Source organism: Orycteropus afer, unplaced genomic scaffold (genome assembly GCF_000298275.1).
Source record: "Orycteropus afer afer isolate SDZICR_OR568_19922 unplaced genomic scaffold, OryAfe1.0 scaffold00023, whole genome shotgun sequence".
In the NCBI taxonomy this organism is placed as follows: Eukaryota; Metazoa; Chordata; class Mammalia; order Tubulidentata; family Orycteropodidae; genus Orycteropus; species Orycteropus afer.
The window spans coordinates 10,100,304-10,124,619 of NW_006921610.1; the positions used below are offsets into that span (position 1 = coordinate 10,100,304).

Here is a 24,316-nt window from a genome sequence, read left to right on the forward strand (position 1 = left end):
ATTTTCTTTGGAACAGAAAGAAACAGGTCCTTTTGAATATTCTACAGCAAATAGCCTATTGCAAATTTGTGATGTAGGTAGTTTGTAATATCCCCCCTTTTGTCCAGACATTGCCTTAATTTTATAGGCCTTACCCTACTGTTAAGCTCTGCAAAAGGAAGTGCCACTTCAGTCAGAGTGTTGTTGTTGTTGTTATGTGCCGTTGAGTTGGACCCAACTCATAGCGACCCCTCCTTGGGTTTCCCAGGCAGTATCACTATGGAAGTAGATTGCCCCATCTCCTTCCAAGGAGTGGCTGGTGGGTTTGAACCACCAGCCTTCTGGTTAACAGTCAAGTGCCTTAGCCACTATGCTACCAGAGCTCCTTCAGTCAGAGTCGAGGGACCTAAATCACTGAGTTCCTTATCAGACCGATACAGAAGTTATACAGGCAATTTGCTTGGTCCTTGCCATAACCAGTGCCAACTTGCTACCTTCCAAAGGCGGTCTGGACACAGAAGCGCAGCAGTTTCACCCTATGTTTGTCCCTTTAAATAAGACATTCTAGTAAGGTGAAGAGATTCTCAACATTTCTTGACTTCTAATATTTTGCCTGTGGCAGAAACTATGAAGACACCACAAAAAGAAAGAGCCCCTTAAGATATTACTGATGTCATTTATATAACCATTTCATATAAAATATATTAGTAATCATTCTGATCTCCACTTTGTAAAACTTGATGCACAAATAAATGTTAAAGTGATATTTTTAAAATGATGGTAAGAGGAGGATTCAAGATGGCAGACTAGGCAGATAACACTATCCAGACCCTCCACAATTAAGACTGAAAAACAAGAGAAATGGCGACAGATGACAAGCATAGATCCCAGAACTTCAAAAGAAAGGGTAAAGAAGTAGATCAAACACCAAGGAAAAGACTGAATGAAAACAGTGAACAAGGCGTGGTGGACTGCCAACTGGCACAGGGCAGCCATTCTGAATCACTGAAAGCAACGTTCTGATCCGGGCATCCACCAGATACCCGGCTCTACTTGCTCAGGACTACACCAGCACCCACATCAGTGATAAGGCTGCCAGAGAAATTTTTCCTGGCCCCCTTACCTTGCACAACCTCCCAGTGACCAGAGGTATTGCCTACCCCATACCAAGGCCCCCAGTGGCTGGTCAAACTTCCCTCACTGCCAGTGCTGTGTCCCTCTTTTTTCCTCTTTATCTTTCTGAGTTATTCCCTCTCCCCTCACCCCTGCTTTTCTTTTTTTCCTATCCTCTTTATTTTTTTCCTCCCTATTCCCTTGCTCTTTTATTTATTTATTTAGATCTGGAAAAGAACGAGCCCTTCCTTGTTGCCCATGCAGTTAGCAGCACCTGTCCCTGCCCCTCCCTGATTGGAGGTGTGCACTCCAGGGGAGGGAGGGAGGTGCTCCTGTGTAGCCATGTTTGGTGGCTGGTGCTTTTGGCAGTACTATGCTGCTTGCTTTCTTTTTCCCTCCTTCTTCATTCTTTCTTCTCTCCCCCCCTTGTTTTCCTCTTCTTTCTTCTTTTCTTTCTGATCCTGCCCCCACCCCTCCATGGATGGTGGTGTACAGTCCCCTGGAGTGAGGTCCATATTCCAGCTGTAGCTATTTGGCAGCTAACACTTGTGTCAGTTCTTTTTTTTTCCTCTTTCTTCTCAGTCCTTCCCCTTCCCCCAACCTCTTGTCTTCCTTTTTCGTTTTCTTCCACATGCGCTGCCTTTTCTTCTTCTTCTTGATCCAGCTGAGTGAATACCATGCCCCTACCCCATGTTCACTAGTGCCGCCAATGACCTTCCATATTCAGTGATGCCAGTGGAGCAGGTGCCACATTTCCACCACAGCCGTGTTTGGCCACCAGCGCTTGTATCAGTACTGTGACATATATGCTTTTTGTTTTTCTTCTTTTTTGCTTTCTTTTTCCTTTTTTATTTTTCTTTCTTCTAAGGTTTCCCCTCTAACCCCTCACCCTTGCTATTTTCCTTTTCTCTTCCTCTCCCCTCTCCCACCCTTTTTTCCTTTCTATCTTTCCACAGCAGTTGGGAGCCAGGAACCAAACCCAGGCATACCCACTCATACCTGCTGCCCTACACACTGGGTGAGTGCACCACTTGCTCCAGCACCACTGGACTGATGACACCCACCCAGCCTACCATCAGCTACAATGCATTAGTGATCAAAGACTCATGCCCACCCTCCTACCTGCTATCAACTCCCCTGGGAGACAAGTGGTGAGTGCTCCAGGGCTGCCAAACTAGGGGTCAAAGTAACACATTGACTCTGTTACCCTGTATATACTAAAACATAACAAAACAAAAAGTGAGGGTGAAGCAAACCAACATACGATCAACAAATTAATAAAATAACACTACAATGACTCTGAGACAACAGATGACTTCAGATCACACAAAAAATAGGACAAAATGGCTGAAACAAGTGACCAAAATACAGGGCCAGAAAATCTTCCAGAGGAAGAAATTCTATTAGAACTACCTGAAAAGAAATTCAAAAGCATTATGTTTAGGTACCTTCAAAGGATAGAGAAAGTTTGAGGAAACCACAGATAAAATCAAGGAAAACTTAGACAAAACACTGGAAGAATTAAAAATAAATAAATAAATACAAGAACAAATTGACAAAATAAATGGAAAATTAGAAACCATACAAAAACAGCAAAGAGAAATCCAGAAGACTAATACTAAAATTTCAAGAATAATTAACATTATTAATTATTAACAATTAATTGTAAGGACAAAGGAATAGAATTGAATCAACGGAAGACAGAATTAGTGAGACTGAATAAAAATCTCCCAACACTAATCTATTAGGAGGACAATGAGAAAAAGAATGGGGAAAAAAAAATAATGAAGAAAGCTTAAGGATTATATGTGACACCACCAAAAGAAGTAACTTACATGTGAACAGAATTTCAGAACAGAAAAAGGCAAAAAAAAAAAGCACTGAGAACATTGTTGAAGATTTGTTGGAAGAAAACTTCCTTAATATCATGAAAGACAAGAAATGCATTCAAGAAGCTTAACAACCCAAATATGATAGACCCCAAAAGAAAATCACTAAGACATACTATAATTGAACATTCCAAAACCATAGACAAAGAATCCTGGAAGTAGCTCGGGAAAAACAAAAAGTCATCCATGAAGGAGAGCTAGTCAGACAAAGCTCTGAATTTCTGGTGAAACTGTGTAGGCAAGAAGGCAATGGGATGACATATATAAAACCCTAAAAGCAAAGAATGCCAACCAAGAATTATATACCAAGCAAAACTGCGTCTCAAATATGAAGGCAAAATGAGGACATTTTCAGAAAAACAGAAATTAAGAGAATTTGTATAAACCAGACCAACCTGAGGCTAATCTTGTACAAGAGATGCAAAAGGGAACATTTCAGACAGAGAATCAACAATGGCAGACAACAATCTGAGATTGACATACATGAAAACACCCAGAAACCAACCTGGATACCAAATTTTTCCAAAGTAAAATAAACCTACAAAACTAGAAATAGGGAACTAAAGACATCAATTTGTAAACAAGGACAACAACAAAGCAAAAAGAGGGAATAAATAATGTAGTTACTGAACTTCTAAATGGAGAGCAAGTCCAGATGATTTCAAGATAGAATGGATTGTTCTAAACTTGGGATGAAAATAATAAATTATAAGGTAGCCTCACAGAAAATTAATAAACCTTCTCACTGACATAAGGAAAGAAGAAAATCATAAAGTCTCAGTAAACACTAAAAGAATAGCAATGAAGAAAATACATAAAATAAATTCAGCAGAGAAAAATATATTGAACAAAGAAAACATCAACACCACACACACAGACACAGCAAAATGACACTAGTAAATTCTATCAAATATTATACTGTTAAATATTACACTGAATGTAAATGGATTAAATGCACTAGTCAAAAGACAGAGAGTAGCAGAACTGATAGAAAACATGATCTATCAATATGCTGTCTACAAGAGATATACCTTAGACACAAAAGAGAAAAATAAGGTAAAAAAAAAATCAAAGGATGGAAAAACATATTCCAAGCAAATGGCAACCAAAAAAGCACAGGAGTGGCAATATTAATTTCTGATAAAATAGACTTTAAGGTAAAAACCAGCAAAAGGGACAAGGAAGGACATCATATAATATGAAAGTGTCAATCAAACAAGACAACATATCCACAATAAATATCTACACATGCAACAAAAGAGCCCCAAAATACATAATTCAAGTGTAAACAGAATTGAAAAGAGAAACAGTTGTTACTGTTATGTGCTGTCAAATTGGTTTCAATTTGTAGTGACCCAATATATAACAGAGCAGAACACTGCCTGGTCCTGCATCATCCTCACACTTATTGCCATGCTTGAGTCCACTGCTGCTGTCACCATGCCAATCTATCTTGTTGGTCACCTTTTCTCGCTGACCCTCTACCTTACCAAGTATGATACCCTTCTGACAACATGACCAAAGTATGAGAGATGAAGTCTGGCCATTCTTGGTTCTAAGAAGCATTCCAGCTTTACTTCCTCCAAGACAGATTTGTCAGACATATCTGGTAATAATAGTAGGAGACTTTAACAAACTACTTTCGATGAAGGACAGAACAACTGGAACGATACTTAGCAAAGATACAGAAGATCTAAACAACACAAACAACTAACTAGACCTCATAGATGTATACAGAACACTCCACCCCACAACAGCACAATATACAAATACTACAAAGCATCTTCTTAGATCATAATGCTACAAAATTAGAAATCAACAACAGGAAGATCAGGGAAAAAAGAAAAATCAAATAAATGGAAACCGAATAAAACCAGGCTTAAAAACTACTGGGTAACAGAAGAAATAAAAAAAATCCCAAGATTGAAAACACAACATACTAAAATTTTTGGAACACATCAAAGGCGGTGCCCACAGGACAATTTATAGCAAAAAATATAAACATCAAAAAAGTAATAAAGAATCAAAATCAACACCTTAACCCAACATTTCAAACAATGAGAAACAGAACATCAAAAAAGCCTACAGTCATGAGTAGAAAGGAAAGAATAAAGATTTAAGCAGAAATAAATGAAATAGGAAAATAATAGAAAGAATCAATAAGGCTAGAAGTTGGTTATTTCAGAGGATTAATAAAAATGCATATAACATGAATAAGAAATGAAATAAGTGATGTCACAACAGAGCCAACCAAATAAAAATGATAATGGGGTTGGGGAAAGATTGGAACTCTTGTGCACTGCTGGTGGGATTGTAACATGGTACAACCATTGTGGCAAACAGTATGACGTTTCCTTAAAAAACTGAAAATAGAAGTACCATTTGACCCAGCAATTTCATTACTAGGAATATATCTTAAAGAGGTGAGAGACAGCACATGAACAGACATATGTACACCTATGTTCACTGCAGCACAATTCACCATAGCAAAGAGATGGAAGTAACCTAAATGCCCATCAATGGATGAGTGGATAACCAAATTATGGTATATCCACACAATGGTATACTAGGCCACATTAAAGAACAATGAGGGATACGCGAATCATCTCGCAACGTGGATGAACCTGGAGGACATTATGCTGAGTGAAATAAGTCAATCGAAGAAGGACAAGTACTGTATGAGCCCATTACTGTAAAAAGACAGAGAAGGGTTTGCTTGGGAAAGGGAACTCACCTAGTAGGTTACCGGGATGAGGAGGGAAAGGGAGGGATTAATTTAGGGCTAGTTGGGGCTTACACGATGACATGGGTAGGTGGAGGGATATACAGGAAGGATATATGACCACCACGATAACATTGGGAAATGGGAGGACACCGAACTGTGCTCATAAGAGATAGATGATAGATGTTAAAACCAATGAATGTGTCCACAATACCACATTGTCATTAACACCAAACACTAGGCTATACAGATAAACACATAAACACCTGAGATGATCAGACAGGGATCAGTGAATAGAAGTATACTCTAGACCAAGGATAGACTCAGCTGAGGCTAATCTTGTACAGACACCAGTGATACAAAATACCTGCAGTCCTTACAGAAACAATAGAAGACAGACACAGAGTAATCCCTCACAGACATCCCAACACTATGGGAGAGAGATCCAATAGAGCTACTATCTCAGGACCAAAGTACTGGGGTATATCAGACTCAATTGGCACAACAAAATACATTTAAAAAAATGATAATAACTGACAACTATGAAGAACTATACTCCAACAAATTTGAAAACTTAGAAGAAATGGACAAATTTCTAGAAGCACACTACCTACCCAAATTAACACAGATTGAGGTAGAAAATGTGAACAGATCTATCACAAAAGAAGACAAATAGGTCATAAAAAACCTCCCAGCAAACAAAGTTCTGGCCTAGATGGCTTCTCGGGCAAATTCTACCAAATACATTCAGAGAAGGGCTGACACCAGTACAATTCAAGCAATTCCAGAGCACAGAAAAGGAGGGAATACTCCCAAACTCATTTTACAAAGCAAACATAGTAACTCTGATAACCAAAATCAGGCAAAGACATTACTAAACAGAAAATTACAGACCAATATCTCTCATGAATATTGATGCAAAAGTTATCAACAATATAACCCCAAATGCACAGATCACAGAAGATAAGCTAGATAATTAGGACCTTTTAAAAATTAAATTCTTATGTACATCAAAAACTTCTCCAAAAGAATAAAAAGAGAACCTACAGAGTGGGGAAAAAAATATTCAGCAATCAGACGTGCCAGGGAAATGTTTTATCTCTAAAACTTATAGAAAACTCCAACAACATTAAAAAGACAGTGATCCAATTTAAAAAAATGGACAGAAGACATGAACAGATACTTCTCCTAAGAAGTATTCAGGAAGCCAACAAATAGATGAAGAAATGTTCACGATCATTAGTCATTAGAAAGATCCAAATCAAAACAACCATGATACCAACTCATCCCAGCATTAATAGCAAAGAACAAGAAGACAGAAAATAACAAATGCTGGTAAGGATGTAGAGAGATTGGGACTCTCATACACTGCTGGCAGGACTGTAAAATGATACAACCACTGTGGAATTGGTATGGTGATTCCTTGAAAAGTTGGAAATAGAAATACTATTTGATTCAACAATCCCATTAGTAGGTAAATATCCTAAAGAAGTAAGAGTCAGGACACGAAAAGATATATGCACACCCATGCTCATCACAGCACTATTCACAATAGCAAAGAGATGGAAACAACCTAAGTGCCCATCAACAGAAGAATGGATTACCAAACTATGGTACATACACACAACAGAATACTATGGACGACTAAAGAATAACGTAGAATCTGTGAAACACCCTATAATATGATTGAACTTGGAGGACATTATGCTGAGTGAAATAAGGACAAATATTGCTTTAGTTCACATTGTAAACAGTCAAAAAACAAACAAAACCCAATTCACTGTCATCAAGTCCATTCCAACTCATAGCGACCCCTCCTTGGGTTTCTGAGGTGGTATCTCTATGGAAGTAGATTGCCCGATCTTCCTTCCGAGGAGTGGCTGGTGGGTTTGAACCGCCAGCCTTCGGGTTAACAGTCAAATGCCTTAGGCACTATGCCACCAGAGCTCCTGTAAAAGTCAAGAAAAGGTTTATATATGGAAGGAAACTTTCTTTGTTGGTTACCAGTGATGGGGCCCCTCCTCTCTCCAGGGGAGAGAAAATTGCTAGATATGTAAGAGACAAGTATTGATTTGGGTGAAGGGAAAAGCAATATACCAAAAGCAAATGACCAATACAATAACACTAAGGAAAAGGAAGACAAAGAGAGGTGTACAAGAGGTACAGACAGCAAAGATAAACACTTTTTCATACACAATACTGGATGATCAGTAATAACAAACATTAATCTACAGATGAATACATAGGCTGAATGATCTGGTATGTCTAGACAAAAGGGAATATACCCATAACCATATATAAGGTTGGCAGACAATATTTCTACATACGTATTTGTATGTGCTGTAAGAATGACCATACAAAGAGAACTAACAGGACAAATTTATGATAACTTCTTAGCCACAGCCAACCACCTGAGGGAGCAAGCTGTTGGACCCGTGGGCTTGGGACCATGGTCACAAAGGACATCTAGCTCAATTGGCATAACATACTACACAATGTAAAAACATTGTTTTACACCCTACTTTGGTGAGTAGTGACTGGGGCCTTAAAGGCTTGCAAGTGGCCATCTAGATGCAATAATTTGTCTCTTCTCGTCTGGAATAAAGATCGAAGAAAACCAAAGACACATGGAAATCACCAGTCCAAGGTCTAGTGGACTGTGCAAACTTCCACCTACATGATCCTGAGACCAGAAGAACTAGATGGAGCCAGGCTACCACTTTCAACCACTCAGAAAGGGATCAATGCAGGAGATCTGGATAGAGTGGGAGAAAAATGTGGAACAAAACTCAAAATCATAAAATGTCCAGGCTTACTGGTCTGATAGAGACTGGTGTAAACCCCAAGACTATGGCCCCTAGTCACCTTTCAGGCCTGGAATTGAGCATACTCCTGTGGCTTCCAGCAAAACAACAGACAGGCATATAAGCTGAACACCTACACCAGGTACATACACTCCTTAGGACAATCAATCATGGGAGATTAGAAGGGCAGTATTTGTACAAGGAGATAGCTCAGAGGGCAAGAATGCATAGGAAAGGTCACAGGAAAAAGGTAACTATGGGGGAAAGTGGGAAGAAAGCGGTTACATTATGGGACTTGAAATCAATGTCATGAAACAAAATGTGCATGAGCTGCTGTATGGAAAATAAATTTGCTCTGTAAACTTTCACCCAAATTGGAATTTAAAAGAAGAAAAAAAATCTCAACAAAATACTAGCTAATAGAATCCAACAACACATAAAAAAATAATACATCATGACTAAGTGGGATTTATACTAGGTATGTGAGGATGGTTCAACATTAGAAAAATGATCAACATAATCCACCACATAAATAAAACAAAGAATGACATGATCATATCAATTGATGCTGAAATGGCATTTGACAAAATCCAACACCCATTCTCATTAACAATTTTCAGCAAAATAGAAATAGAAGGAAAATTCCTCAACAAAATTAAGGTCAGATACACAAAACCAAAGGTCAATATTATTCACAAATGATAGAGACTGAAAACATTCCCCTTGTGAATGGGGAAACAGACAAAAGTGTCCTTTATCACCACTCCTATTCAACGTTGTATTGGAAATCTTAGTCAGAGTAATAAGTCAAGAAAGGGAAATAAAAGGCATCCAAATTGACATATCTTTAGATGACATGATCAACAGATAATCCTAAGGAGCTATGGTGGCATAGTGGGTACAGAACTTGGCTGCTAACCAGAAAGCCAGAGGTTCTAAATCACCCAGCTGCTTTGTGGAAGGAAAATGAAGCAATCTACTTCTCTAAAGATTTACAACCTTGGAAATCCAATGGGGGTCATTATGAGTTGGAATAGACTCAATGGCAGTGGGTTTGGTTTTCTGGTTTTCTGGATACTCCTAGAGATTCAACATGAAAACTACTGAACTAATAGAAAGATTCAGCAAAGTGGTAGGGTACTAAATCAACATACAAAAATCAGTCAGACTCCTCTACACTAACAAGGAAAACTTTGAAAAAGAAATCAAGAAAACAATGCCATGGACAGTAAACCAAAAAACCAAACCAAACTCACTGCCATGAAGTCAGATACAACTCCTAGTGATCCCTCCTTGGGTTTCCGAGGCAGTATCACTATGGAAGTAGATTGCCCAATCTTCCTTATGAGGCATGGGTGGTGGGTTTGAACTGCCAGGCTTCTGGTTAGCAGTCATATACCTTATGCACTACTCCATCAGAGCTCCTCCATGGATAGTAGCCACCCAAAAGATGAAGTACCTAGGAATAAATCTTACTAGAGTCACAAAAGACCTATACAAAGAAAATTACAAAACACTATTACAAGAACCAAAGCTGCTGTTTGCCATTGAGTTGGCCCCAACTCATAGCGACCCCTCCTTGGGTTTCTGAGGCAGTATCACTACGGAAGTAGGATTGCCCAACCTTCCTTCCGAGGAGTGGCTGGTGGGTTTGAACCGCCAGCCTTCTGGTGAGCAGTCAAGTGCCTTAGGCACTATGCTACCAGAGAGACCTACATAAATGGAAGGATATACCATGCTCATGGACAGGAAGACTTAACATTGTAAAAATGTCAACATTATCCAAAGCAATTTATGGATATAATGTGCTCCCAATCCAGATTTCATCATCATTCTTTAAAGAGATGGAAAGATTAATTACTACCTTCATATCAAAAGGAAAATGACCCTGGATAAACAAAGCACTGTTTAAGAACAAAGTAGGAGGTTTCATCACACCCCGTTTTTGCTCCCTAGTGCTGCTATAATAGAAATACCACAATTGGATGGTGTTAACAAACAGGAATTTATTCACTTACAGTTTAGGAGGTTAGAAGTCTAAATTCAGAGTGCTGGTTCTAGGGACTGGCTGAAGCCTCCTCAAGCTTGGGCTTCAGCTTTGCCTCTTTGTTTCAGGCCCACTGGACCAAGCTAGAAGCTTCTTCTGACCCAGGCAGCTGTAGGCTGCTCAGGTTTATGGACCCAAGGTCGGCAGGTAAAATGGCATAATTCCAAGATCATCAGGCAGCATGGCAGACCACTAGTTCAAGTCTAGAAATAATTCCAAGATTGGTAGATAACACAGCATGCCAGGTGAAGACTTAGCCAAATGCGAGATCCAGGATGTGCCAAAAAGCTAGAAACCTTTCCCAAATCTTCTCCTTATATACTGGAAGCAGGCCATACACCAAAGGCAGTTCCCTTTCCACTGATTAACGTCTCACAGCAGATTCCACCATATAGGTAATTACAATCACATCACAGGGAGTAAGTACATCCAGTTGCCAAGACACTCAGAACCATAGCCCATCCAAGTTGACACACAAGCTTAACTACCACACTCTCCAATCTCAAAACCTACTATATAGCCAGAGTAGTCAAAACAGCTTGGTATTGGTACAATGACAGACACATAGAACAAAGGAACAGAACTGAGAACTCAGAAGCAAATCTGTCCATCTTTGGACAGCAGATCCTTGACAAAGGGCTGAAATTTATTAAATGGGGAAGAGACAATTTTTTAATGGATGGTTCTGGAAAAATTGTATCTATCTGCAGAAAAATGAAACAGGATCCATATCTCACACCACATACAAAAACTAACTCAAGATGGATCAAAACCTAAATGTAAAACCTACAACCATCAAGATCATCAAAGAAAAAATAGGAGCAAACTTGGTGTTGTTAGGTGCTATTGAGTTGGTACTGACTCATAGAAACATTATATACCACAGAACAAAACACTGCCCCATCCTGTGCCATCCTCACAGTCACTGCTATGCTTGAACCCACTGTTGCAGCCACTGTGTCAATCCATTTTATTAAAGGTCTTCCTCTTTTCTGCTGACCCTCTACTGTACCAAGCATGATATCCTTCTCCGGGAACTGGTCTCACGTGACAACATGCTCAAAGTACAAGAGGTGAAGTGTCACCATCCTTGCTTCTAAGGAGTATTCTGGCTGTACTTCTTCGAAGACAGATTTGTTACTTCTTCTGGCAGTCCATGGTATATTCAGTATTCTTCACCAACAACAAAACTCCAGTGCATCGATTTTTCTTTGGTCATCCTTATTCACCATCCAGCTTTTGCACCTACATGAGGTACCACTGTTTGGGTCAGATGCATATTAGTCTTCAAAGTGACATCTTTGCATTTTAACACTTTAAAGAGGTCTTTGGCAGCAAATTTGCCCAATGCACTATGTCATGTGATTTCTTGACCGCTGCTTCCTTGACAACTTCAACCTTTTCTTTATTTACCATGATGCTGCTTATTGGTCCAGTTGTGAGGATTTTTATTTTCTTTATGTTGAGGTGTAATCCATACTAGAGGTTGTGGTCTTTGATTTTCATCAATAAGTGCTCCAAGTCCTCTTCATTTTCAGCAAGCAAGGTTGCATCAACTGCATATCAGAGGTTGTTAATGAGTCTTCCTCCAATTCTGAAGCTGTATTCTTCTTCATGTAGCCTAACTTCTCAGTTCTTTTTTCAGCTTGTAGATTGAATAAGTATGGTGAGATGATACAACCCTGACATACACCTTTACTAATTTTAAATCATGCTGTATCCCCTTGTTCTATTTGAACAACTGCTTATTGATTTATGTACAAGTTCCTTATGAGCACAATTAAATGTCCTGGAATTCCCATTCTTCACAATGTTATCCCTAATTTGGGAGCATCCACACAGTCAAATGCTTTTGTGTAGTCAATAAAACACAGGTAAACATCTTTCTGGTATTCTCTGCTTTCAGCCCAGATCCATGTAACATCAGCAATGATATCCCATTTCAGTTTTTCTTCTGAATCTAGCTTGGATTTCTGGCAGTTCCCTCCCTGTCTATGTACCGCTACAACCATTTTTTAATTATGTTCAGAAAAGTTTTACTTGCATGTGATATTAATGATATTGTTTGACATTTTCCACATTCTGTTCGAACACCTGTCTTTGGGATGAGCACAAATATGGATCTCTTCCAGTCAAATGACCTGGAAGCTGTCTTCCAAGTTTCTTGGCATAGGCAACTGAGTGCTTTAGCACTGCTTCCACTGTTGAAACATCTCAATTAGTATTCCATCAGTTCCTGGAGTCTTATTTTTTGCCAGTGCCTTCAGGGAAGCTTGGACTTATTCTTTCAATACCATTGGTTCTTGATCATGTGTTATCTCCTGAAGTGGTTGAACGCTGACCAATTCTTCTTGGTATAGTATCTCTGCGTATTCCTTCTATCTTCCTTTGATGCTTCCTGTGCTATTCAATATTTGGCCCATAGAATCCTTCAGTATTGCAACTCAAGGCTTGAATTTTTTCTTCAGTACTTTCAGCTTGAGAAATGCCAAGCACATTCTTCTCTTGGTTTTCTAACTCCAGTTCTTTGCACATTTCATTATAATACTTTACTTTTTCTCTTCAGGCCACCCTCTGAAATCTGTTCAGCTCTCTTCACTATTTTTTCCATCTGCTTTAAGTACTTTACATTAAAAGGAGCTCTGGTAGCACAGTGCCTAAGGCATCTGACTGCTAATCAGAAGGTTGGTGGTTCAAACCCACCAGCCACTCCATGGAAGCAAGATTGGGCAATCTACTTCCATAAAGATTTACCACCTTGGAAGCCCAATGGGGGTCACTATGGGTTGGAATCAACTTGATGGCACTGGGTTTGGTTTGGTTTTACTCTACATTCAAGAGTACGTTTTAGAGTCTCTTTCATCATCCATTTTGTTATTTTCTTTCTTCATTGTCTTTGTGATGACATTTTGCTTTCTTCATGTATGATGTCATCACCGTCATCCCACAACTCATCTGGGCTTTGGTCATCAGCATTCAATGCATCAAATCTATCCTTGAGATGGTCTCTTAATTCAGGTGGGATATAATCAAGGTTGAATTTTGGCTCTCTTGGGCTAGTTTTAACTTTTTCAGCTTCAATTTCAACTTGTGTATGAGCAAACTCAGGGGCCCCAATACATGTCATAAATACAATAACTAAAAATGCAGAAAGAGCAGAAGACAAACTAGACAACTATGACCTCCAAAAACGAAACACTGGAGTGCATGAGAAGAGTTCAGGAAAAGAATAAAAACAGAACCTACAGACTGGGAAGTAAATTTTGAATGACATATCATTCAATGGGTTCATCTCTAAAATTTAAAGAAAACTTCAGCACCTCAATAACAAAAAGACAAACAATACAATTTGAAAATGGGTATAGGACATGAACAGACATTTCACCGAAGTAGACCTTTAGGCAGATAACAAACACATGAAGAAATGATTGCAATCATTAAACATTAAAGCAAAATCCAAACCCACTGCCTTTGAGTAGATTCCAACTCATAGTAGCCCTATATGACAGAGCAGAACTGCCCCATGTGGTTTCCAACACTGCAAATCTTTACGGAACCAGACTGCCTCATCTTTCTCCTATGTAGCGGCTGGAGGGTTCAAACTGCTCACCTTTTGGCTAGTAGGCGAATACCTTAACTAGTGAGCCATCAGAGCATCTGTTGTTGTTGTTATGTGCCGTCGAGTCGGCCCTGACTCATAGCGACCCCTCCTTGGGTTTCCGAGGTGGTATCACTATGGAAGTAGATTGTCCAACCTTCCTTCCGAGGAGTGGCTGGTGGGTTTGAACCACTGGCCTTCTGGTTAGCAGTCAAGTGCCTTAGGCACTATGCTACCAGAGCTCCTATCAGAGCATCTAGAAAGATGCAAATCAAAATAACAATGAGATAGCATCTCACACCAGCATTAATAGCAAAGTTCAAGAAAACAGAAAACAGCAAATGCTGGTGAGGGTGTGGAGAGACTGGAACTTTCATACACTGCTAGTAAGACTGTAAAATGGTACAACCACTATGGAAGGTGGTATGCTGCATCCTTAAAAAGTTGGAAACAGAAATACCATATGAGCCAGCAATCCCAGTATTAGGTATATATCCTAGAGAAATAAGAGCCATGTTATGAATGTATTTATGCATATCTATTTTCATCACATTATTCACAATAGCAAAAAGGTAGAAACAAGCTAAGTGCCTAGCAATGGAAGATGGATAAACAAACTATGACACAATGGCATACTTTATAAAATTAAAGAATAATGATGAATCTGTGAAACACCTCACAACATGGATGAACCTAGAGGACATTAAGCTGAGTGAAATTAGTCAATCACAAAAGGACAAATACCATATGATACCACTACTGTAAAAATCCAAGAAAAGGTTTACACAGAGAAAGAATCATTCTTACCAGGGCTGGGAGGGGAAAGGATAGAGGGTAGAAGTGTATTAAGCTGGGTGAAGGGAAGGGCAATATACAATAAAGGAGAGGCCAGGACAAAATGATCAAGGCAGTGGAAGACACAGGGAGAAGTATAAGAGTTAAAGGCAACAAAGGTGAATACATACACAATCCTACAATAATTGATGAGTAGATACATAGACACTCCAGCTGGAAAGAGGTGAGAAGGCGAATGGGATTACACCCATGAATTTGACAGAGGACATCTCTACACATATATTTATGTGTGCTACAAATATATACATGGATATAGTAGAGCATATAGGGGGCAAAGTTATGAAAACTTCTTAGTTATAACCAAATACCTTAATGGAATGAGTCACTGGGTATGGGGGCTCAGAACCATAGTCGTGGGCCACACAAAGGTCAATTGGCATAACACAGTCCACAAAGACAATATTCTACATCCTACTTTGGTGAATAGTGACTGAGGTCTTAAAAGCTTGTGAGTGGCCATCTAAGCTGCAACTATTAGTTTCTCCCCATTTGGAGCAAAAAGGAGTGCAAAAAATCAAAGACTCAAGGAAACAATCCAAAGACCTAATGGACCTCATGAGCCCCAGCCTGCACAACCCTGTCACCAGAAGAATTAGATGGTGCATGGCTATCACTGCTGACTGCTCTGAAAGGGATCACAATAGCAGGTCCTAGATAGAGTGGGAGAAAAATGTGGAACAAAACTCAAAATCATTAAAAAAAAAAAAAAAAAAAGACCAGACTTACTCACCTGATGAAGACTGGTGGAACCCCCTGAGAATATGGCCCTTAGACACCCTTTAAACCAGGAACTGAACTCAACCCCTGTGGCTCAACTTTCAGCTAAACGATAGGCCTATAAGATGAACAATAATAATACCAGGAAGTACGCACTCATTAGAAAAATCAACCATATGAGATCAATAAGACAGTATGTGCCCAGGGATAAAGCTAAGAAGGCATCAAGAGATAGGAAAGAAGGATGAAGGGAAATGGTAAACAAAAGGAGGAAGTGGGAAGAATGCTGTTATATTGTAGCCACTGCAATGAATGTCACAAAGCAAAATGTGCATGCATGTTGAATGGAAAACCAATTTGCTCTGTAAAGTTTCACCCAAATCACAATAAAAAAAAATAAAGATGGTAAGATACAAAACGATTAAGCTTATATACTAATGTTTTGGGGAAATGTGAGGACCATTTTATATGTGACTAAAATTAATTAATATGCAATTCTTGGTTGTTTGATAATATGAATTATAGCAAGTGAAAGGGTATGTCCATTATATATTAAATAATGTCTTTGCACATATACAGAAGTCTATTTGTCATTCTCTCTTAATATGAAATAATAATTATGATAAATAAAACTGCCATACTTATTCACTTGTGTATGGGGGTGGTGGTGGTATATTTCTCCCCAAAGTATTTGAGCAGCAAATGGATAGACTTTTATTATACTTCCCCAAACTATTTAATTGCTACACATTGTGAATATAAATCATATTTTCTTTCTCAGTGAGAGGGATGGAGATGGAGGGAGTGAGGAAAGAGTTGAAGAAGTAAATCCCACATAGAATATGAACAAATCGTAAAGAAAATATTTTCTGTAATAGCTAATTCTGCTTGTGTATAATGGTCTTCTTTAGTAATAACTATTAAACTGTACTTAGGCAGGCTGTATGATGGACAAAATCACTGAGATTTCATTATCCTTTTGAAGGAAAACCAGTCATTTATGTCCTTGAAAAACAAAAATGAAAAATAAGCGGGGCTTACTTTCTGTTCCTTTTCCGGGCTCGGCTGTAGGCTTCCAAACCTTCTGTTAGTGTCTTCAACTTCTCGGGCTCCACCTAAGTGAAGGTATGAAGACCAAACCACATTACCCAGACCTGAAATTGTTAAACACTGCTTTTACTTTCCTGCTGTTCAAGCAGGTGCTGCATTGGGAGTGAGGAGGCTTAATTTTCACTGCCCTGTCAAATTTCTGTCTTCGTTCAATCAGACGTTGACTCCATGGCTCCAGGCTGCAACATCAATGGAAATGGAAGACCATTTGCATTTGAAATTTTCAACATTTTGAAAATCATGTCTGGAAAAAATAACCTGAAATTTAGACAACCTCAGCATCTCTTATACCTCAGAGATCCTGGCTTGCTTTCTCCACTGCCCGATGCTCAGCAACCGCAAATCTGTATTCCATCAGGGGAGGACAAAGCAGTGGTTAGTGAAGGGTGTGGGCTTTGGAGACAGTGGGTCTGAATTTGAATTCTCCTCCTCACTTCCTGGCACAAGAAAAACACTTAAATTTTCTGAGCCTCAGTTTCCTCCTCTTTAAAATGAGGACAACAATACCTACCTTTCTGCTAGAATTATTTTGAGAATTAAAATACGCCCAATCACAATGACCATGTAACCCAGCACCAAACCAAACCAAACTCACTGCCGTGGAGTCGGATTAAACTCATAGTGACCCCTCCTTGGGTTTCTGAGGCAGTTATCACTACGAAAGTATATTGCCCAACCTTCTTTCCGAGGAATGGTTGGTGGGTTTGAACCACCAGCCTTCTGGTTAGCAGTCAAATTTCTTAGGCACTATGCCACCAGAGTAACCTAGCACAGGGCAACTATTATTACCTTGTGTGCATCAGGCTCTGCAAAGAACACAAAACAAGTGGGGCAATAGTCACACATAATCCTAACTGATATAGGACAAGGGTGTGACTGCACCTTAAGGGGGTGTGGCCTCTTCACTGCCTTGCTTTATCACTCCCAGATTGTGTGAAGACTGATACCTTCTAACCGTGTGGCCACTACGTGGTAACTGGGAGATGGGAGTAAGGTCAAACCCTTTGCCCCCTCTAAACCAATTGCTGGTGAGTCAATTTCCACTCATAGCAGCCCCCTCTACCAGCCCAATAATCTCTACTGTTGTTCCTGAAGTCACCCCCTAAGAAACAATAAATAGAAAAATTTGTACATGACTTGTGAATAAAAAATACCTTTAGAAAAACATTGCTATTTTTATTGATCTGTTAAAAAAAAAACCTAAGTAAAAACAGTGTTGCTTGCTGTGCAAACACAGCTTCAAACCAAGTCCCCAGGAATCCTGTCTCCCAATTCCCCCCCCACCTCAAGTAATTTTTATATAAAAATTGAAAGGCCCCAATGCCTCATGAGTAAGTAAATAAACACTAATAAGAAAGAAATTTATCAACTTTTGTCTTTAATTCTTCTGGACTGATTCATGAATATCATTTATTGTTTGGCCCCTTCAAATCTAGTATACAGTATGATTAACAAAGGGCTTCCATGATCAAGTCTAAAAATGGCATTTCTAGTTATTCATTGAGAAAAACAGCTAAATAATGGGAAAAATTTCCTTCTCATGATTTTTTGTCCTAAAGGATCAAAATATATACACAAATTCATGGAGGATACTCAACCCACTGTGTGCCAGAACAAGAGATAATTTTGTTGTAATAAAACTCCACTACTAATTTACAATATGAGCCATGGAGAAAAGTGCCCTATTGGACTGGAAAAGCTTAAATACACTGAATGTATCCATGTGTTGTTTAAAAAAAAACAACGTGTCAGGATCCATTTTCAGATATGTTAGAAATGAAATTCCATCTTGTATTCACTCACAAGAAAGGAGTATGACAGATGTTTCGCACAATTTCATTTATGTAATCTATAGCTAATTCCACTTATATTTAAATTTATGTAATCTATAGCTAATTCCACTTATATTTAAATGACTTTCTTGAGAGTAGGAAGGAAACTCTCCTATAACAAAACTTGTATTAGACAAAAATAGGGCCCACATGTAATTTAATAAGAGACCTGAAAAGGGATCGATACAAGCATGCAGATCCACAATGAATCAAAGCAAGACACTATAATGTCAACTTATTCCATGGGTTTTAATTTTAAAAAGGACTACTTTTTAAGTCTTTGATTTTTTTTATTGAGATGAGGACGAAAAGGGACAGTAAAAACATTTCTTATGTAAATGACCCTGTTTTATCATTTAATATAACTAACATTATTTTTATTATTTTACAAATGTGACTCAGTGAGCTTCAGTAACATGGCCAGAATTAAAATTCAGGTCTCACTTTAAAGTGTTCAACCTCTCCTCATCACATCACCAACAACATACATTGAAATATAGTCATCAACACATACACAGGGACACACACCCTACCACTACCACTAACATTTTGAGAAAAACTGCTTTGGCATTTATAAAGCACCTTCATGTTCATTGTCTTTTGGGATCCTGTCAACAACCCTTAAAGATGTGCATAATCATACCCATTTTACAGATGAGAGCACTACAGCAAAGCAAAGTGGCATTCCTAATGACACACAAATCCTAGGCAGTTATGATCTTCTAAGTTTAGTGTTCTTCCATCACACTACTGGTCAGCAACCGGAGCTGGTGACATTGTAGAAATGCAATGCGGAAGCAAAGAAGGAAAGACGGAGCTTTTGGTCCGGGGCCGTCTCTCTCTTATGAAATGTGTTATGTGCATACACATACACTAAAAAACTAGATCAAACTATTTTAAGTCAAGCATATTTTTCAGAAATTTAGATAATAATTTGGGCAACATTATCTTCTAATTTTTTTTTTTAAGTAAAAGCAACCAGTGTCTACAAACAAGCTTGGATAATTTCCAGTGATTTTTCTGAAGTAATTCTCTAACATGATTTCATCATTTATATCTGACTCTAAAACTCTTACACCCTCAGAATATTACTTATAAAGGATTATTTATAAGGAATTCAATGACCTTGAAGAAAAAGGAACAATGGTGTTTTGAGACCTAATATAAATAAGGTACACAATATATTTCTGGTATAACAAGATCATATATATTTGGTTTTATTATGTTTCAGAATACTGTGTTGTGAAATGTAATATATGAAAAGTGTATGTTGGTTCTCGGGAAATATTCATATATTTGAGCAATAGTCTTTAAAGATACCAAAAAGAAAAAAAAAAAAAGGTAGACTGAAAGAAAAAAATAAATTCAACTTCTAGTCAGATAGAAATCATACTTAATGATTTAATGAACATTTCCATGTAAATTACTTCGCTAACCTGTAAATCAAGAAAGTACTAGGAAATCAAATACATAAATGTAACATGAAGAAGGTTAAACACACATACTAATATTTTTATAAAACTTCCACCGAAAGAGCAAGTAATTTAAGATACTTAATGCTTTTATCTATAATCTTGTATACTTGTACACTCACAAGCCAGGAGTTCCATAAATTATTTAATTGCTATCTGGGTGAGAAACTGGGAGAGAACTTTATCATTTATCTTTACTCATTATCTGCCTGCATATTCTCATTCTAATAATGAAAATGATAATAGTAATGACCATCACAGTATACTGCTTTATACATATCATTTAAAAATTATAAAAAGTTACCTAAAATGTATATGTATTTATAGTTTGTATATTACCTCATATATAAATATACACATACGTTGAATATCTTGAGACTCTTAAGACCCTTCCTTTACTCATTCAAATTTTCTAGATATAACAATTCTTCAACATAAGAAGCTTTCTAGTCTGTCCAGAAGGGTTAAAAACATACCCATAAGGCTACACATATTATATGGTGGAGAATTCAGAGTTTTTCTGAACAAGTCTGAATCTAGTTGCTTATTTTATTTCCAAAACACATATTAAACATTTGATAATTTAACTAAGCTTGATTTGGGGTCAGCATAGTAGCATGCAGCGTGTGTCAGATGTTAATTTAAGAATATTACATATGACAAGAGGAGGCAAAAACTTTTCAGAAACCAAAACGACTCTCTGAAAGTAAAGTACAATACATATTAGCAATACTCGAATCAATGATGCTAGATCACTTTTGAATAGAGCCAGTTAACTAGGGGTGATGTCAAGATCCTCTGCAGGCTTTAATCCTGATAACATCTCCCTCGTTGATTACTTTGCTGCTGCTTAGTGCTAAGGCAAAGCTGCCATACAAAGGTCAAAAGATGGAGCACAAGCCACAGTACACATTTTGTAACAGATAAGGCAGCTGCCCCAAAGCTCCCACTTTCTTTCTCACATCCCCATTCCATTTCTACAATGTCACCAGCTCCTGTTGGGCAATGGAAAGAATATTAAACTTGGAAGACCAAGGCTGGGTCCTGGCTTAATTGCCTATGATTTGTGTCATTAGGAATGCCACTTTACTTCAGTGTTCTCATCTGTAAAATGGGGATGAGTATGCACATCTTTAAGGGTTATTGACAGGATCCAAAAAGACAATGAACATGAAGGTGCTTTATAAATAGCAAAGCAGTCTTTCCCATAGTACCAGTGTTGTTGTTGTTGTTATGTGCCGTTGAGTAGGACCTGACTCATAGCGACCCCTCCTTGGGTTTCCAAGGCAGTATCACTATGGAAGTAGATTGCCCAACCTTCCTTCCGAGGAGTGACTGGTGGGTTTGAACCGCCAGCCTTCTGATTAGCAGTCAAGTAAGTGCCTTAGGACTCCCAGTGGTAGCATGTAAAAAATTATTTTAGGTGGAACATGGACAAACTTTTAAACATTTTTAATAGTTATATATTCATAAAAATTTATATAAGAAAAACACAACTAATAACAAATAAAAATACAGATAACAAAAATAGCTATTATTTTCCATATAGAGCTCTGGTAGCATACTGCCTAAGGCACTTGACTGCTAACCAGAAGGCTGGTGGTTCAAACCCACCAGCCACTCCTCAGAAGGAAGGTTGGGCAATCTACTTCCATAGTCACACTGCCTCGGCAACCCAAGGAGGGGTCGCTATGAGTCGGGTCCGACTTGACGGCGCATAACAACAACAACATACCTTAGAATACGGCAGAAGAAGTTATTTAAATTGGAAAAGTGGTTTCAATAGTGCCTAGTACATAATATGTGCCCAATTAAGTATCTGTTGAGTGAATAAAGAAATAAATTCTTAAAAAATTGAAGTAAATAATGATGTAGGTGGTATGCAGCTTTAGCTGAAGTTTGGGAAATTTTGCTCTGAAGTAATAAGCAAATATGAGGCATTTATTAGGTTCATTATGATCAAATATTTATTAAATAGTAAATATTAAAATAATAGTAAATAGTTATGTTTTTAAAATAACATCTTCAAACTGAAAATGTCCTGTTAAGTACAATATTTTAATAGTTTTTAAAGAATGAGAATTAATGATATACAATAAACAGACAAAAAGTTGACTCACCTGTGATAGGAAGAATGAACCTAATTTTCCAATAATAATATTCATGGAAAAATTCCTTAAATGAGCCAGTGTAGTTCAGATGAACGAATCACACATTACAGGTTTAGTCAGTGGCACTATTTGAGGCACTTCCTTGAGCTTCCTTTCCTTTTCACTCTGGATAGGGGTTTTTACATGCTAGAGAACTATGCTACAATAGTACTAAGGTGAATCTATTTTAAACTGATGACAAATTTCACATTGATCCCCAACACATACATAGAATTAAATGTTTCAGACAAACTCATATTTCTAAAGGAACACTGTTTACAAGTTTATGTAACAGAAGCATGTATTTGCCTCTGGTATGAGATTCTATTTGCTACTATCCATATGAAAACTGTCCTGATACACCCATGAGCTCTGTACTGGGTCTCAGTTACCGCTGTGGAGATAGATCTCCTTCTTTAATGATGCTCAGGAAAGAAAAGTTGACAACACACCACAATTTGCTACAGTAAAGTTTATAATCTTACCTGAGTTTTTCTTCTTTTTACTTAGATTTCTCTCTTTTATTTTTTCCAATATTTCTTTAAAAATACTCACATTTTTAGTCTTACCTAGTTCTTCATTTTTATTATTTTTCTAATTTTTACTGGGCACTGACTTTGTTAGCCTGAATTTTATCTTATTTGTTTTCAAAAAGTAGTCTATTTTGCTCCTTTTCAAGGAGATTCTATTGCTAACAGACCATTGACTGTCCCTGCCACATCATCAACTAAAACACACAGCCCAGACATTGTGGATATTGACTGGGTACAGAGAAAAGGCTTCATGTTCAACAGTAGTTAAAAAAATACATAAAGCCAAGAGAACACACAAAGAACACTTTCAACAGAGGATTATGGTAGCAAAGAATACAAACAATGATAATCAAGCACAGAAAGAATTTCTTCAAAGTAAAATCTTTAAATAACACAGGAGTAAACACATCCCAAATTTAGTACCCAGGTTCAATTTTTTAGTTACACATGATCAGAATGCTAGGTAAGCTGTCTCTGGTTATGCTCCACACTATTAAAACCTGTGTGCATATGATGCTGACCTGACATACAGAAAACATAAAACTTTAAAATAGATTTGGTTATGAGTTTCAATAATGATGAGGTTTTGTCTGCATTCAATGAATATTCAGAGAATTATTTTTATCTTTACCTGCAAAATATAACTGAAGAAAAAAGTCAAAATATGACTCTGAAGAGAAAGTATCCCACACACTAATGCTTTTAAAAACATGTCTTCATTTATCAAGTGGTATTAAACCTAAATATAGAACTTTTCTTGGTAATCAGGAGATGTCTCTATTTGCCCAACAACAACAAACATTTCATTAAAAGGAAACATTTTGGAACCACTCTAGTAGTAAATTCTTTCCTACATCCAACTTGGGTCTGAATACCTCAAGTGAAAAAAGCAATGAAATAGAAAGACCAATGGGACAATGTTCAAACAGAATAAAAATGGCCTACCCAGAAAAAATAAGAGTTTCATTTTTTTCTTTAAATTTTATTAATTTTGTTATTGTTGAGAATATACACAAAACATACACAATTCAACAGTTTTTACATGTACAGTTCAATGACACTGATTACATTCTTTGAATTGTCAACCATTCTCACACCTTTTCTGTGTTGTTCCTTTCTCTCTTTAACATAAACCCACTCTTCCCTAAAGTTCCTATCTGATCTTTTGAGATGCTGCTTTTCACTTTGATCCCACATAGATAGCTCTTAAAAGAGCATAATTCTCAAGGCAGACCTTTGTTTTTACTAGCTAAACTAATCTATTATTTGGTTTTAAGAAGACTTTGGGGGATATTTTTGGTTTAAAGATTATCTCCAGGCAATAGTTTCAGGGGTTCATCTATCCTCTCTGGCTCCAGAATGTCAAGAGTCCATGAGAATTTGAAATTCTGTTCTATACGTTCCTCCTTTTGATCAGGATTTTGATCTATAGACTCTTTGACTAAATGTTCATTAAACGTAGCCAGGCACTATGCAGATTTTCTGGTTTCATGGA

At 37.7% G+C, this 24,316-nt stretch overlaps 1 protein-coding gene across 1 annotated transcript in view; it reads right to left on the reverse strand.

The window, feature by feature from the left end:
• The window catches only part of MBD5 (methyl-CpG binding domain protein 5), a 92,945-nt gene that overhangs the window by 22,795 nt on the left and 45,834 nt on the right, over window positions 1-24,316 (reverse strand). The window contains exon 9 of the mRNA XM_042783656.1: window positions 16,766-16,839. Coding sequence (XP_042639590.1) covers window positions 16,766-16,839 — 74 coding nt within the window. The remainder of the gene's footprint in view (window positions 1-16,765; window positions 16,840-24,316) is intronic.